At 54.2% G+C, this 13,481-nt stretch overlaps 1 protein-coding gene across 15 annotated transcripts in view; it reads right to left on the bottom strand.

Moving 5' to 3' along the window:
* LOC139044374 (serine/threonine-protein phosphatase 2A regulatory subunit B'' subunit beta-like) overlaps positions 1-11,100 on the bottom strand; it is an 87,743-nt gene extending 76,643 nt beyond the window's left edge. For 13 of the 15 annotated variants that reach the window (XR_011501314.1, XR_011501315.1, XR_011501316.1 and 10 more), the window contains exon 1: positions 8,733-11,100. Coding sequence is in view for 11 of the 15 variants with exons in the window: in XM_070503855.1 (XP_070359956.1) it covers positions 8,733-9,080 (348 nt within the window). In the remaining 4 variants the exon portion in view is untranslated. The remainder of the gene's footprint in view (positions 1-8,732) is intronic. The other 2 variants (XM_070503851.1, XM_070503845.1) reach the window with 1 other exon arrangement.
* Between the last annotated feature and the right edge of the window lie 2,381 nt (positions 11,101-13,481).

The raw sequence follows: 13,481 nt of genomic DNA, 5'->3' as shown, positions 1-13,481 counted from the left end.
GGGCTTTGGGGGCCTGGTGTCCCTGGTGCTGGTGTCTGCACACACCACAGTCCTAAAGGTGGGCGGTCCCCACCACGGGCTAGGCGCCTGTCCTGCGTTGTTTAAAGGTGAGCGAGTGCAAGAAGCTTACAAAGGCCCCAATCTGAATGGGAGCACAGGGAGGCAGCCGGCACGGCCTCAGCACCGCAAGAGTGTGGCTCGTCCACGTGCTCCTGCGGGAGGAGCTCCGGGGGCCACCACCATCTCCGACACCGCATTCCCTCCTGCCCCGTCAGCAGAGGGCGCTGTCAAACTGAGGTTCCGCCGTCTGGGGGAACTAAGACACCACACAGGCATCATGCTCCACCCCCACCGTACTCTGAACCAGGTGGAGCATCTCCTCATTTGTCTAAAAGGCAAGGACACCATCTTCCCTGCCCCTTCTCTACTCCACGCTGTGCCGTCATTTCTGTTCCTCCTCTGACCATTCCCAGGGCGGCACGTGTCTTCGGCTTTGTGAGTTTTGTCCTCCGTCCCCAGGCCCCACGTCTTTTTATTTACTTTGTGACGTCTGTCACCACACGGGAGTTTTTAGATCACGTTTGTAGTCGGCTTCATTCTCTCGTTGGTCTAACAGATGGTCCAAGGCAGCACTGGGAGCTACTTTATGACATCTGAGCACATGCCCTGTGCTCACGAACTCAGAACGACCGGCACCACGGGGACAACGTCTGAGGTCTGTACAGTGGCCCATCGACCCTCCCATGGCCCTGCTGGGCGGGGAGGCCTCGGACAACAGGAGAGGCCAGAGGTATAGAGAAGGACATGGGGGGCCAGTTCCAAGGAGGATGGACACCGGGCCCCCGTGATGCAGGCTCGGCCGCAGTCCGAGAGGGAGAAGCTGATGGGCCACCCGGGCAGAGGGGCCAGCCTGGGCCAAGGGCACGGGGAGCCCCAGGTCCTGTGTGGGCCTCGCAAGGGGCAGAAACCACGCGTCAGGAGCAAGTTCACCAAACCTCTGTGGGTGGAGACGCGCCAACGTGTCTTCCGAAGCTGCAAAGACTGAGCACTCTAGGAGGCAGTATTCACACTGCACGGGATGAACCACATCTGACGGTTTCTACCCGCTTCCTGAGCACATGGCGCAGAGATTCCCACAACAGCGATGGCACCGGCTCAGTCACCTGTTCCTCCTTCTCCATCCCCCACCGTCTGCTGGTCCGCTTGTCTCCAGGGGCAGGAACAGGAAGGGGATGGGGCCCAACAGCCAAATGGGCCTCCCAGTCAGGACTGGCGGGGAAGGGCCTGCTGGTCGCGATGGAGACACACACACAGACGCACACACACGCATGAGGCCTCCACGCCCAGGGCTGCCACGCGAGGGCCTGTCTCTGCCTCAGCTCGTGTGTCTGTTCCTGGGGGTGGACACACAGCTCGCTGATCTCCAGGAACCCCTCGCCTCGTGCGGCAGCCCGGGTCCTTCTGACCCTGGAACACAGCAGAGCTCCTGTCTTCCTCTGCTCCGGGCCCTGAGGCCTGGCCCCGAGGACACACGCATAGCTCCATGAGACATGACCTTCTGGACAGCGGCACAGGACGAGCAGAGTGGGACACGAGCGAGCTTACTGCCTGGGGAGCTTGACCATGGTGGAGGGAGGACGCCCACATGGGCTGCGCAGTGAGAGACGGCCCCTGTGGTCAGAGCCATGCGGACGGGGGGAATTTGGGGGGAATTTGGCAGATGGAGGGAGGGAGGAAGGGAGACAGCTACAAACTTAGGGGCAAAGACACAACCACAGGTCTTTGGTGCTCTTGACAGCGCCCTGCAGACACCCCGCATGGCCACACTGGCTGCTGCCAGCAGGAGGGCTTCCCTTGAGGGTGCCACACGTCCCTTCCACCAACACGCTGGTACAGGAGGACGGTCCCCTGGGTCAGGAGTTTGAGAACCACTGCACCACAGCTCCCTGGGGCACAGCGGGTGTGTGGAGGCGCTAATGACTGCCCCTGTCACTGCCCACCTCAGGGCCTTTGTGCCTACTGTTCCCAGGCGCCCCACAAGCACTGCCTTACCTCATCTAAGACCATGATCAGATCCCACCTGCCACTAGCATGTCATCAATAGACAACACAACACCCCCCGCCTGAGCCCACTCCCACCTGCCGTCCCCTCACACCAACCATCACCCCAGGTCACAAGGTCATCCCTGACACACCACACATCCCACCCCACCTGCCGCCCCCTCATAGTAACCGTTACCCCAGGTCACAAGGTCATCCCTGACAGGACAAACATCCCACCCTACCTGCTGCCCCTTCACAGGAGCCATCACCCCAGGTCACAAGGTCATCCTACACACCACACATCCCACCTCACCTGCAGCCCCCTCATAGGAACCATCACCCCAGGTCACGAGGTCATCCCTGACAGAACACACATCCCACCCCACCTGCCGCCCCTTCACAGGAACCTCACCCCAGGTCACAAGGTCATCCCTGACAGAACACACATCCCACCCCACCTGCCGCCCCTTCACAGGTACTGTCATCCCAGTCAGGCTCTGTAGGCTTTTCTGTCATCCCAACTAGAAGGTGCAGCTACCCTCCAGTGCCTGGCACAGAGCAGGCCCCCAGCAATATGCAGTGATGGAACGCACATCCCAAAGAGCTCCCCTGAAAGGAAAACACCTTTCGCTGTGTTCGGAAAGCTGCTACCTCAGAGAACTTGGCCACATGACTCTGTTTCCCTCTGTCCACAGTGAGTCTCTCCCAGCCTGGAACCTTCCATGTCTCTCACACTCATGGGGAATCAAGCGTCTCCCACCAACTCACTCCCTGAGGCACAGCGCAACACTGGATGACCCAGTTCTGGTGCTGGACTTGCAGGATCGACTCAGGGAGAAGTAAATGCTAACATGTGTGCTCTTTCTGCGGCCCTGTCAAGACCCAGGTACCCGGACCAGCCCTTCTGAGGAAGGCAGCTGGAAATGCTGGGGAGAGCACTTGACAAACATCTTCCTGAGTGCCTCACGGACTGGCAAGAGAGGAAGGACTCTCAGGGCACGGACGCTGGGAAGGGGCACCCAGCGAGGCCAGGAGAGGCTGGACAGGCGCTGCCTTCAGGGAGTGCACTCAAGGGGGTGAAGTGACCGTCACCTCACAGTGTTGCAGAGCTCGGGGACAGGAGGCAACATCCAGCATCCTCGACGGAGGCTGCCCCCTGAGCGGGATCCTGGGGGCTGCCCCTGCAGCGAGAAGAATGAAGTGGAAATAAATCCCCACCAACCTCTGACCCCAGGAAGGAAAGGACAATCATAGGCCTGAAAGCTGGTGCTGCATCAAGGGGCTGCGGGCAGGGGTGGTGGCAAAGCTCCCGAGAGCTCACAGCAGACTCCCAGTCAAGTGTGCAAACCAAATGTACATCCTGTGCCTGGTCCCCAAACCCTCCAGCCGACGACGTCAGGCTGCCACAGATCAGCAGTGCCCGGAAGCAGCAAGATGTGCTGAGGTGAACCATCCTCAACTCGGGACTCAGAAAACGCCCCAAGTTCCAAGGAAAGTGAGGCGTTCATGATCAAAATGCACAAACACACATGAAAGGAAGGCACCATGGGGGAGAGCCGGCAAGCAGGGAGCAGCTGGGCTGGCGAAGACTCCGGACTCTGACGTTGTTGAGAATGAGAGCCGACACGCTTCATATATCAAGACAGGGAGAGGCTTGAAGATGCAAGAGTGAGGAGACTTAAGACAGCCCCAAATAAAACGTCCAGAAGAACAGGAAACACACTTGCTTTCTGGGTTGGAGAGCAGAGCAGCACAGCTGGGAGGGACTCGTGCCCCGGGAGGGAGGAGACGCAGGTGCTGAGCCTGCAGCTGCAGAGCTGGAGACACATCCTGAGACCCGAGGCCCAAGGAACCCCAAGCAGGAGTCCTTGGAGCGACCCACACTGCACACCGGACGACGAGACGGGACAACACCCAAGACAGCGGCAGATCCTCAGAACCTGCCACAAGGAGACGGAACGGAACAGAAAAGGGGACCGTCTCCAAAGGAGCGACCCAGGAGCCCTGCAGCCAGCTTCTCGACAGAAATGCAGGGGCCAGAGCTGGAGGAGAGCGGCTGCCCTTTCGCCCAAACGCCACCTCCCGGGAGGTGTCTGCCACACAAAACCAACATGGAGACAGTTTGAGACCAAAACGGAAGAAAAGCAAAAGCGAGCCGGCCACTGTCAGCAGACGCTGGTCCAGGATGTGCGGGGGACCGTGCGTCAGGCAGAAGCCAAGTGCTCCTGACGCAGGTCGGAGATGCAGGAAAGGGGCGTATGGGGGGCAAATCTCAACACGCTGACTGTGTGAATCATCATAAGGCGGCGATTTTATTTCTTTTTAAAAACCCTCCGAAGGCAACAACAGCAGTATAAAATGAATGGGGTCATGGAATGGAAGTGTCTGAGAGTTTTGTTTTTTTTTGTTGAAGAAGATTAGCCCTGAGCATCTGCCGATCCTCCTCTTTTTGCTGAGGAAGACTGGGCCTGAGCTAACATCCGTGCCCATCTTCCTCTACTTTATATGTGGGACGCCTACCACAGCATGGCTTGCCAAGTGGTGCCATGTCTGCACCTGGGATCCGAACTGGTGAACCCCGGGCCGCTGAAGCAGAACATGCTCACTTAACTGCTGCGCCACTGGGCCAGCCCCCATCTGAGTGTTTTGAGCTGGAAGGCAAAGGTATTAATTTTTCACCTGGAAAAATCCAGTAGTGGCCATTTCTAGGATGAGCAGTCAGCTAGGAGCAAGGGAATACTCCAAAGTAGGAGAGGAAAAGAGAAAGAGGAGGCAAGAAAGGACAGGACGAAAATAAACCAAGATGGACGAACAGTCATAACACGTGGAAACAGACAAACGGCACAGTTAAAAGATGAAGATCAGAAGGAAAAAGAGAATCGTGTCTATTCACAAGAGACACACATAAGACGTAAGGGTGCAGAGGGTGAACATCTTCTCAAAAGACGGAAAAGGGTAGAGGGGCCGTGGGGTGGCTGGACTGACGTGCACACAAGAGGTGGAGGTGTGGACAGTACTAGAGAGAGACAGGGACCGCGTCAGGGCAGGCGACCAGGGGAAACGACATGCCTCAGAGCTGGCCGATGCCGGCCCCAGGAGCCCCACACGGACACGGCAGACGCTGCAGGGAAAAGCAGAGGTCCAGCCCCCAGGGAGGCCGGGCCCAGCTCCCCGGAGCGATGACGGAGCTGACCGGACAACGAGAAACAAACAGCCTGCTGCAGACACGGGAGATTTACAAGTTTAATCTCCGGGACAGAAATAGATGCGGCCCCAGCACAGCTGCAGCTCTCACATTCTTTTCCAACACACAGGACGCCGTTGGGGGCTGGCCACCTCCTGGGCCGCAAAACAGGTCTCAGCAGGTCCTGCAGGGACCGTGGGGCGCATTCCCCGACCTCCAGGGGACGCGGCCAGATGACTGGAATGAACAAAAGTGGCAAAAACACACACGTGTGTGTGTGAAAGGAGAGTCCTAAAGTACGGCTCAGGCCTCTTAAAAAATGGCAACCAGCCGACCAAGGGGCATTCGGGTCCCCAAGCCTCTTGCCTGGGCTCCCACCCGCCCCGCCCCACGCAGGCCCCCTGCAGCCCCGATCAAGGGGCACGGCCTCACGGAGAGCTACTTCTGTAGAGGGCCCCAGCCGCCTGCTCCCTGACTCGACCCCACTCCTGGGACCTCAGACTCGCCCATGGGCCTCCCAGAACACACAGTGGGGCGGAGCGGTGCCCCCACGACCAAAATCCAAGCCCTGGGATAAAGCAAAGGCATCTCTTCTCCCGCAGAAGGGTGTGGGGGAGCCCAGCAGAAATCCGTCCAGCTGTGTCTCTGGGGTCACACCTCCCAACACCAGCCTCGGACGGTCAGGTCCCAGAGGGGTCAGACGGCACGTGCTGGGACATCAGATGGGTCCCTCCGACTCCAACGGGCCAGGACAGGGCACAGGTGGCAGAATGAGAGCAGGCCAGGCAGGGACGCTGGGCCGGAGCGGCCAAGCCCAGCAGCGTCCTGGGCGGCCCCGTCTGAGACCGGATGCAGCAGCAAGGCCGGGACAGGGCCCTGGACGGGGCCAGGGAGCTCAGGGGGACAGCCTGTGGATTCCAGGTGAGCCCAGGCCCCAAAGATGCTGCACCCAACAGGAGGCCCCTGTGGGCCGCGAGCTTTCTCCTCGGCTCCCGTGGACCCTCCACACCAGCTGGCAGGAGGTGCGCCAACTAAACGCGTGAACGACACTCCACGCTGACAGATGGGAGCCAGAGGTCAAAGTTTAACACAGGGGAGCCAAAGACAACAACGGGGGAGCCAGGCCCTGCACACGGGTTCGTGCGAAGGATCTCCCTCCAGCACAGGAGGGGCCGGGCTCACTGTGGAGGCTGCTGGGCCAGCCGCGTTCACAGGAGGGAGCAGAGCTGTGTTCCCAACACTGACACAGACGGGGGAGCCCGGCTGAGCGGGGTCCCCGGCCTGGACACTGTCAGCCTGGCTCTGCACCTGCCCCACAGGACGGGCTCCCAAGGGGGCGTGTGTGTGGCTCTGGAGTGGCCTGTGAGGGGAACCTGCATCCACAGCCCAGTGGACAGAGGGGCCGCTTCCAGCTGCCAGGGTCCTGGGAATGTGGATCAAAGGGGGTATTCATGACCCTTCCTGCAGGGTACTGTGACCCCACCCAGACTAGGACCCCAGACTGTTGCCCACTTGCCATCTGGGACAGGCAGAGCTGGGAGGCCACGCTGTCACCCCAGGGAGGGGAGGTCAGCTCAGAGTCCAGGACTGTCCCCAGGGGGTGGCCACACTGGGGTCTGGAATGACGCTCAGCGGGGTCTGTGTGCCCTGAAGGACCCTGCAGGGAGGCTGGACAGCGTGTCCGGGCCCACAGCAAGGTGACAGAGTGGAGGAGCAGAGGCGCCCGTCAACTGTGCCTGAGCCTGTTTGTGGAGAGTGGGTGATGGGACCCCCGGGGTACAGGACGCTCAGGACCCCTTCCAGCGGGGTGAGCCGAGCATGTCCTGGGCCTGAGAGAGCCTGCAGTGACCACCGGGAGTTGGCGCTGCTCGGCGCCCAGAAGGCCCGAGAATCCCTGGGCAGGGTGGGCGGGTGGACATGGGAGGCGGGAGCAGGGATGGCTCCACTGTGGACGGCACAGCCGTGCCCCAGGGTCCTCTGCTCCGGGCCAGGGGGGCCCACTGAGCGGGTGGCGTGGCCGTCAGGCTGAAGCACCACCTCCCTCCCTCCACCCCCAGCCTCTCCCTCTACCCCCAGCCTCTCCCAAAGATGTTTGCTGACCCCCCCAAGGCTGTGTCCCGAATCCGCCCTCCAACATCTTGGGATGAAAGGAGCCAGGAGAACTCTCCTTCTGCTCCTCCCACAACCCCCATGAGAAAGACCCACTGGTCCACCGCCTGCAGCCCAGGGAGCACTCACGTTACGCAATGCACATCGTCACGGCTGAGAAGCAAGGTTGAGACATGTTTTCTGTGACAAGAAACAACTTCCCATGAAATGAATTCATAAAGTTTGATTCCCAAAAAGTGATTTTCATTTGATAAGCAGCAGCCCTAAAGCAATGCAGACTTTCCTGCATGGGCTCTGTGGGGAGCCGGGCCCCCAGGCACGACCATCCTGGGCGAGGCTGGAGGGATTTCCGGGTCTCCCACACAGCCCAGTGGACCATCAGGAGAAACCCTAACTGCCCCACATCTGTTTTCCTATCGTCAAAGCAGGACCCGCGTGGGGCAGATTCCACTCCTGGGTCTCCAAATGCAGGCACTTTCCTTAAAATCTAGGGACAGACTCACACCTTCCCCAGCTGCAGACAAAACTTCAGAAGTTGGAAGACACAAGACAGGAAAAATTCCCAAGCTGTGTAAAAGCTGAGATATGATCCCAGAAAAACTCCCATTAAAATATCAGCAGAAGGCAGGTCTTTTTTTCCCCCAGATGGCCCGGTCTGATTGGATGTCATTTTTTTTGGCCACAACAGGACGTTAAGTCCTGGCCTAGAGAAAAAGTGCGGGTGTCTAACTGCAAGAGGTGAGGCGTTCAGGAGCAGGAGCCCCGGCCCCAAGCCCTGTGGCCCTGCCCCCAGCACCGGCCCAGAGCTGAGGCGAGGACAAGATATGCCACGGAGAGACCCCTCGAGTCACAGACAGACTCTGGGGATCACGGGCTGTCTGATGCTTCCAAACGACTGGGTCCCTCAAACTAACTCGTAACACGTCCAAGGTGTAGACACAGCAGGTCTTACTCCTCTGAGCACACACAACCATGGAGAGGGTGTCTACACGCCAACTACTCACTATCAGCACCGAGCCATCCACTTGCCCGGCCCATGTGTGCAGATCCCCACAGCCCAGTAAACACCATGTGGCCGAGAAGGCCAGGCGTCCCACAGGGCCGTGTCATCACGGAGATGGCCGTGACCATGGGCCAGGCTTCCCACCGGGACCACAGGGTCAGGTCCCCACCCGAGCCAGAACCTGTCCACGCGCTGGGGGCTTGCATCCTGGCCACACCGCGGCACCTGCCGCCAAAACTCCAGCAACGGGCGAGCTCTTAGGAGCTCTCCCAGCGACTTCACGCGGGACCCACGCTCCCTGCACGGGTGGGTGCGAGCAGCCCCCGCCCCCCCCACACCAGGGAGGGACTCGGGAGGGACCCGGGTGGGCCGGGGGGGTGACATGCGGCAGACCTGGACCTGCTGGAAGGCCTTGAGCCTCTTCTTGAAGCGGGAGGGCAGCACGAAGTCGCAGCCGCGGGCCAGTGAGGCCAGCTCCTGCCTCAGGCTGGGGTCCTGGCACAGCGACGGCTCGTGGAGCCGCATGTCGGCTCGCGTGGGCCGCCAGGGCCCGGGCCAGGCACCTCGCTCTGGCTCTTGCTCTCGGGGCTGGGCCTGGCTGGGGCCGCTGGGCTCGGGGCGGCAGCTGCGCCCGGCAGGACGGTTGGGGTGGCTGGGCTCAGCGCACTCCGTGCGTCGCTGGCCAGGCGCTGTGGGGGCCGGCCCAGGCGGCGCGCGTTCCACAGGCTGAGGAGGGCACATGGCTGGAGGAGGGGTGGCAGGCCACCCCTCCCGCGGGCGGGCGGGCCGGCGGCTGTGCAGGCGGGAGGGGACAGCTGGCGCGCCCTGACCGAGCAGCTCTCTGCGCGACTGCTGAGGGTGCGGGAGGCCTTGCAGGGGGCGGTGTCTGCAGGGACCCCGGCTGTGGCTCAGTGTGGACGCACAGGGCACAAACAGGTCAGCAAGGACAGCCGATCTGGGGCAGATCTGGGGCCGCCTGCCAGCGCTCGCACAGCGGGGAGGTGGCGCTCTCCCCAGAAGCAAAGCCTGCCCGCCCGCCCACGACTAAAGGGGACCTGCCACAGGCTCCTCGCGGAGGAGCGGGTTCTACGCTGAGGCCCCAGCCTGGGACCCAGATGCAGCCAAGCAGCTGTTCCCTCCCTGAAAACGCACTGGGAACAAAGGGGTCTGCCCGCCCCAGCTTCCCCTGCTCCTTAGAGGCTGAGAAAACATACTGAAGCTGCAGAGGACACCGGAAAGTTTTCTCTTCAAAAATCGGGTGAGGGGGTGAGTATTCTGGCTTCTGTAGTCTTGGTGCCGGTTCCACACGACAAAACGTAGAATGTCAGGACAGGGCAGAAAGTACCACAACATACAAGGTAACAATATGGAACGACAGTGTGGAACGTCACGACAAAGTACCAAGTAACCAGAACGTCCAAAATAACGACAGTGCACAAAGTACCAACAGGGCAGAACGTAACCACAACGCAGGATGTAGCGCTAACGCACACCATAAGGTAGGAGCCAGTCACATAAACGTCAACAGGGCAGCAGACAGCAGGTGCACTGAGGATGCGGCCAGCGGACACACGGACACCCGGCACCTCCGCCCGCTCCCGCAGGAAGGACCAAGGCTGCAGTGGGGGCCGAGTCGCCTGGGCCCACGCAACTCAACAACAAAACATCAAACAACCCAATCAAAAAATGGGCTGGAGACATGAACAGACATTTCTCCAAAGAAGATATACTGATGGCCAATAGGCACAGGAACAGATGCTTATCATCGCTGATCATCAGGGAAATGCAAATCAAAACTACACTAACATATCACCTTACACCCGTTAGAATGACAAAAATATCTAAAACTAATACTAACAAATGTTGGAGAGGTTGTGGAGAAAAAGGAACCCTCATACACTGCTGGTGGGAAGGCAAACTGGTGCAGCCACTATGGAAAACAGTATGGAGATTCCTCAAAAAATTAAAAATAGAACTACCATACGATCCAGCCATCCCACTACTGGGTATTTATCCAAAGAGCTTGAAGTCAGCAATCCCAAAAGTCCTATGCACCCCAATGTTTATTGCAGCACTATTTACAATAGCCAAGATGTGGAAGCAACCTAAGTGCCCAGCAACAGATGAATGGATAAAGAAGATGTGGTACATATATACAATGGAATACTACTCAGCTGTAAAACAGAACAAAATCATTCCATTTGCAATAACATGGATGGACCTTGAGGGAATTATGTTAAGTGAAATAAGCCAGCAAGAGAAGGATAATCTGTGTATGACCCCACTCATATGAGGAATTTAAAATTATGGACTAAGAACAGTTTAGCGGATACCAGGGGAAAGGTGGGGTGGGGGGTGGGCACAAAGGGTGAAGTGGTGCACCTACAACACGACTGACAAACATTAATGTACAACTGAAATTTCACAAGATTGTAACCTATCATTAACTCCATAAAAAAGTGTTAAATGTATATCTTTTTTTACTTATCAAATACTTAAGGGAAAAAAAGACTACCCATTGTAGGACAACTTACTCTGAAGTAGACACTCTCACATATGGACAGTGGTAATAAAAGGATTTAGAAAACAACTTGGCAATAAGCCTTTGATCTCTTGAGTAATTCTGCTTCTTTTTATCTATACAAAGAAAATAATTCTTAATAAATAACTTTACTCACAAAAGATACTGATCTATGAGTTATTTACAACAGCGAAAACACTGTAAATAATTAAAATGTATAATAATGGCTAAATAAACAGGTATGCATAAAAGTCATACAATATCATACCATCCATTAAAAATAATTCAAAAAAGTTCAATTATAATATGGAAAATAGTTCACACTACAATGCTAACCAAAAATAGCAGGCTATAAGTTGTAGACAAAATATGATCACAACTATGTTTAAAAGCACATGAGGTAAGCCCTGTGGGATAGTGGTTAAGTTCACGTGCTCCACTTTAGCGGCCCGGGGTTCATGGTTTCAGATCCCAGTCTCAGACCTACACACCACTTATCAAGCCATGCTGTGGCGGTGTTCCACATACAAAATAGAGGAAGACTGGCACAGACGTTAGCTCAGCAACAATCTTCCTCAAGCAAAAAGAAGATAAGCAACAGATGTTAACTCAGGGCCAATCTTCCTCAACAAAAAAAAATACAATAGGGGGCCAGCCTGGTGGCATAGTGTCGTTAAGTTGGCAGCAGCCTGGGGTTCACAGGTTCAGATCCTGAGCACAGACCTAGCACCACTGTCAAACCACGCTGTGGCGGCATCTCACATAAAATAGACGAAGATTGACACAGATGTTAGCTCAGCAACAATCTTCCTCAAGCAAAAAGAGGAAGATTGGCAACAGATGTTAGCTAGGGCCAATCTTGCTCACACACACCAAAAAAAAAAAGGAAATAAAATAAAATAAAATAAAACTATTACAGTAAAATACTGTCAGAAATATTAATAGTAGGTGTTATCTAGATGATAATATTATAGGTGATCTTTTTCTACCTTTTCATATTATAAATTTATCGCTTTTATGCTGTAAAAGTTCTGTTTTCTTTTTTAATTCATGTAATTTTCTTTTATAGTTCATAAATGAAGATTGGAGATGTATGAGGTAAACTAAACTTAAAAGTTGAAAACTTAATTTTCCTAAGATTTTGCAAGGTAATCCACTCCCATTCAAGAAATTACTCATATGTGCATGTGTTTTTAGTTTTAAAATTATTGTATCTATTTACAATGCATTATAAAATATACAGCTCATTTATTTGTTAGTATCCATAATAACTTCAGTTATAAATCAAACAGTATTTGATAGTTAGCTTTTCACACCTCCTTTATTTACAAGTTTACTCCTTGCTTTAGTGTTAGAAATCTTATGTCCTTATTCAAGTAAAATTATAAGAAATTCTATCAAAATCTTCCAAGTATTAATTACATAAGCATATAAAATAAAGTCTAATTGTCTATAAACTTTTTATGCCTTGATTTTAGTCGCAAATGTGATACAGGCCCATACAGGTTTCCACTACGCTGCTGAATACTTAACCACTGCTTCCGGTTGTTAGGGTAAATGGTGGAATTTTTCTCAGTGGGTCCACGTGTCTTGGGTTTCCTTACAAAAACTTACCAAATTTTAACATGTGCATTTTATGCACACTGACCTGATTTAAACCTCATGAGAACTTTATTACAGGAACCTGAGGCTCAGAAAGGCACTTATTTGCTGAATGCAATAAGGGAGTTAAATAATTTGCACTTACAGCTACTAAGTGGAAAATTAGGAATTCTATCTCCAACCAAAGCCTACGCTATACTGCACCCCTTAGGGGAACTCCAGGCACAGTGACAAATATAATTTAATGAATAGAAAAAGTAGTTACCCTAAAAGATAATCCTCAAAAAACTCAAAATCTGAAGTACAGTTTCTACTGAATGTGTATCGCTTTTGCACCATTGTAAAGTCAAAAAATCGTTAAGTTGAACCACCATTAAGTTGGGAACCGTCTGTACTTAAAAGGACTATGGACAAACTAAGACGTCCATGAAAGTGCTTTCAGTTACTAGAGCATACTTTTCCAAAGTTTTTCATCTTTGTTCATTGCTATCTTTATTGTTTTATATATGCTCATTGATTTAATTTACTTTTTTAATAAGACACTTTATGGACACATGAAATTACCCGAGTTCTCTGGCTTTACTGCTCATGCTTAAGCCACTGTGCTTACCACACTATTTTCACTTGGACATAGCAGCAACTAAAGATAAGTCACTAACAATAAGAAAAGTAAATCATTTTAAAATCAATTCCTAAAACTTCCAACTAAAACTGGAACCGATCCTCACAAAGACCAAGACTTGACAGGCGTTACAAAAGTATTTCAAGCAAAGGACAGTACGAAAACTAAAGCCACAGACAGCTATGGCATTTCACATAGGACCATTTAAAAAAAAAACAAAAAACACTAACCAGTCAGCTACAGCCCATAAGGAGCTTATAAGTCCTCACTCCTATGCTCACAACAAGAAAAAAGATAAAGGAAACTGTAAATCAATAACATCTTAGAAAACTGAGGTCACAGGGCAAATCACCACTGAAAACACTGGAGACAGGCAGATACAGAGAATCACAGCTTA

This window comes from Equus asinus, unplaced genomic scaffold (genome assembly GCF_041296235.1).
Source record: "Equus asinus isolate D_3611 breed Donkey unplaced genomic scaffold, EquAss-T2T_v2 contig_803, whole genome shotgun sequence".
Classification (NCBI taxonomy): domain Eukaryota; kingdom Metazoa; phylum Chordata; class Mammalia; order Perissodactyla; family Equidae; genus Equus; species Equus asinus.
Note: the sequence above shows the minus strand (reverse complement) of the source record. Positions and strands in the feature narration are given on the sequence as shown.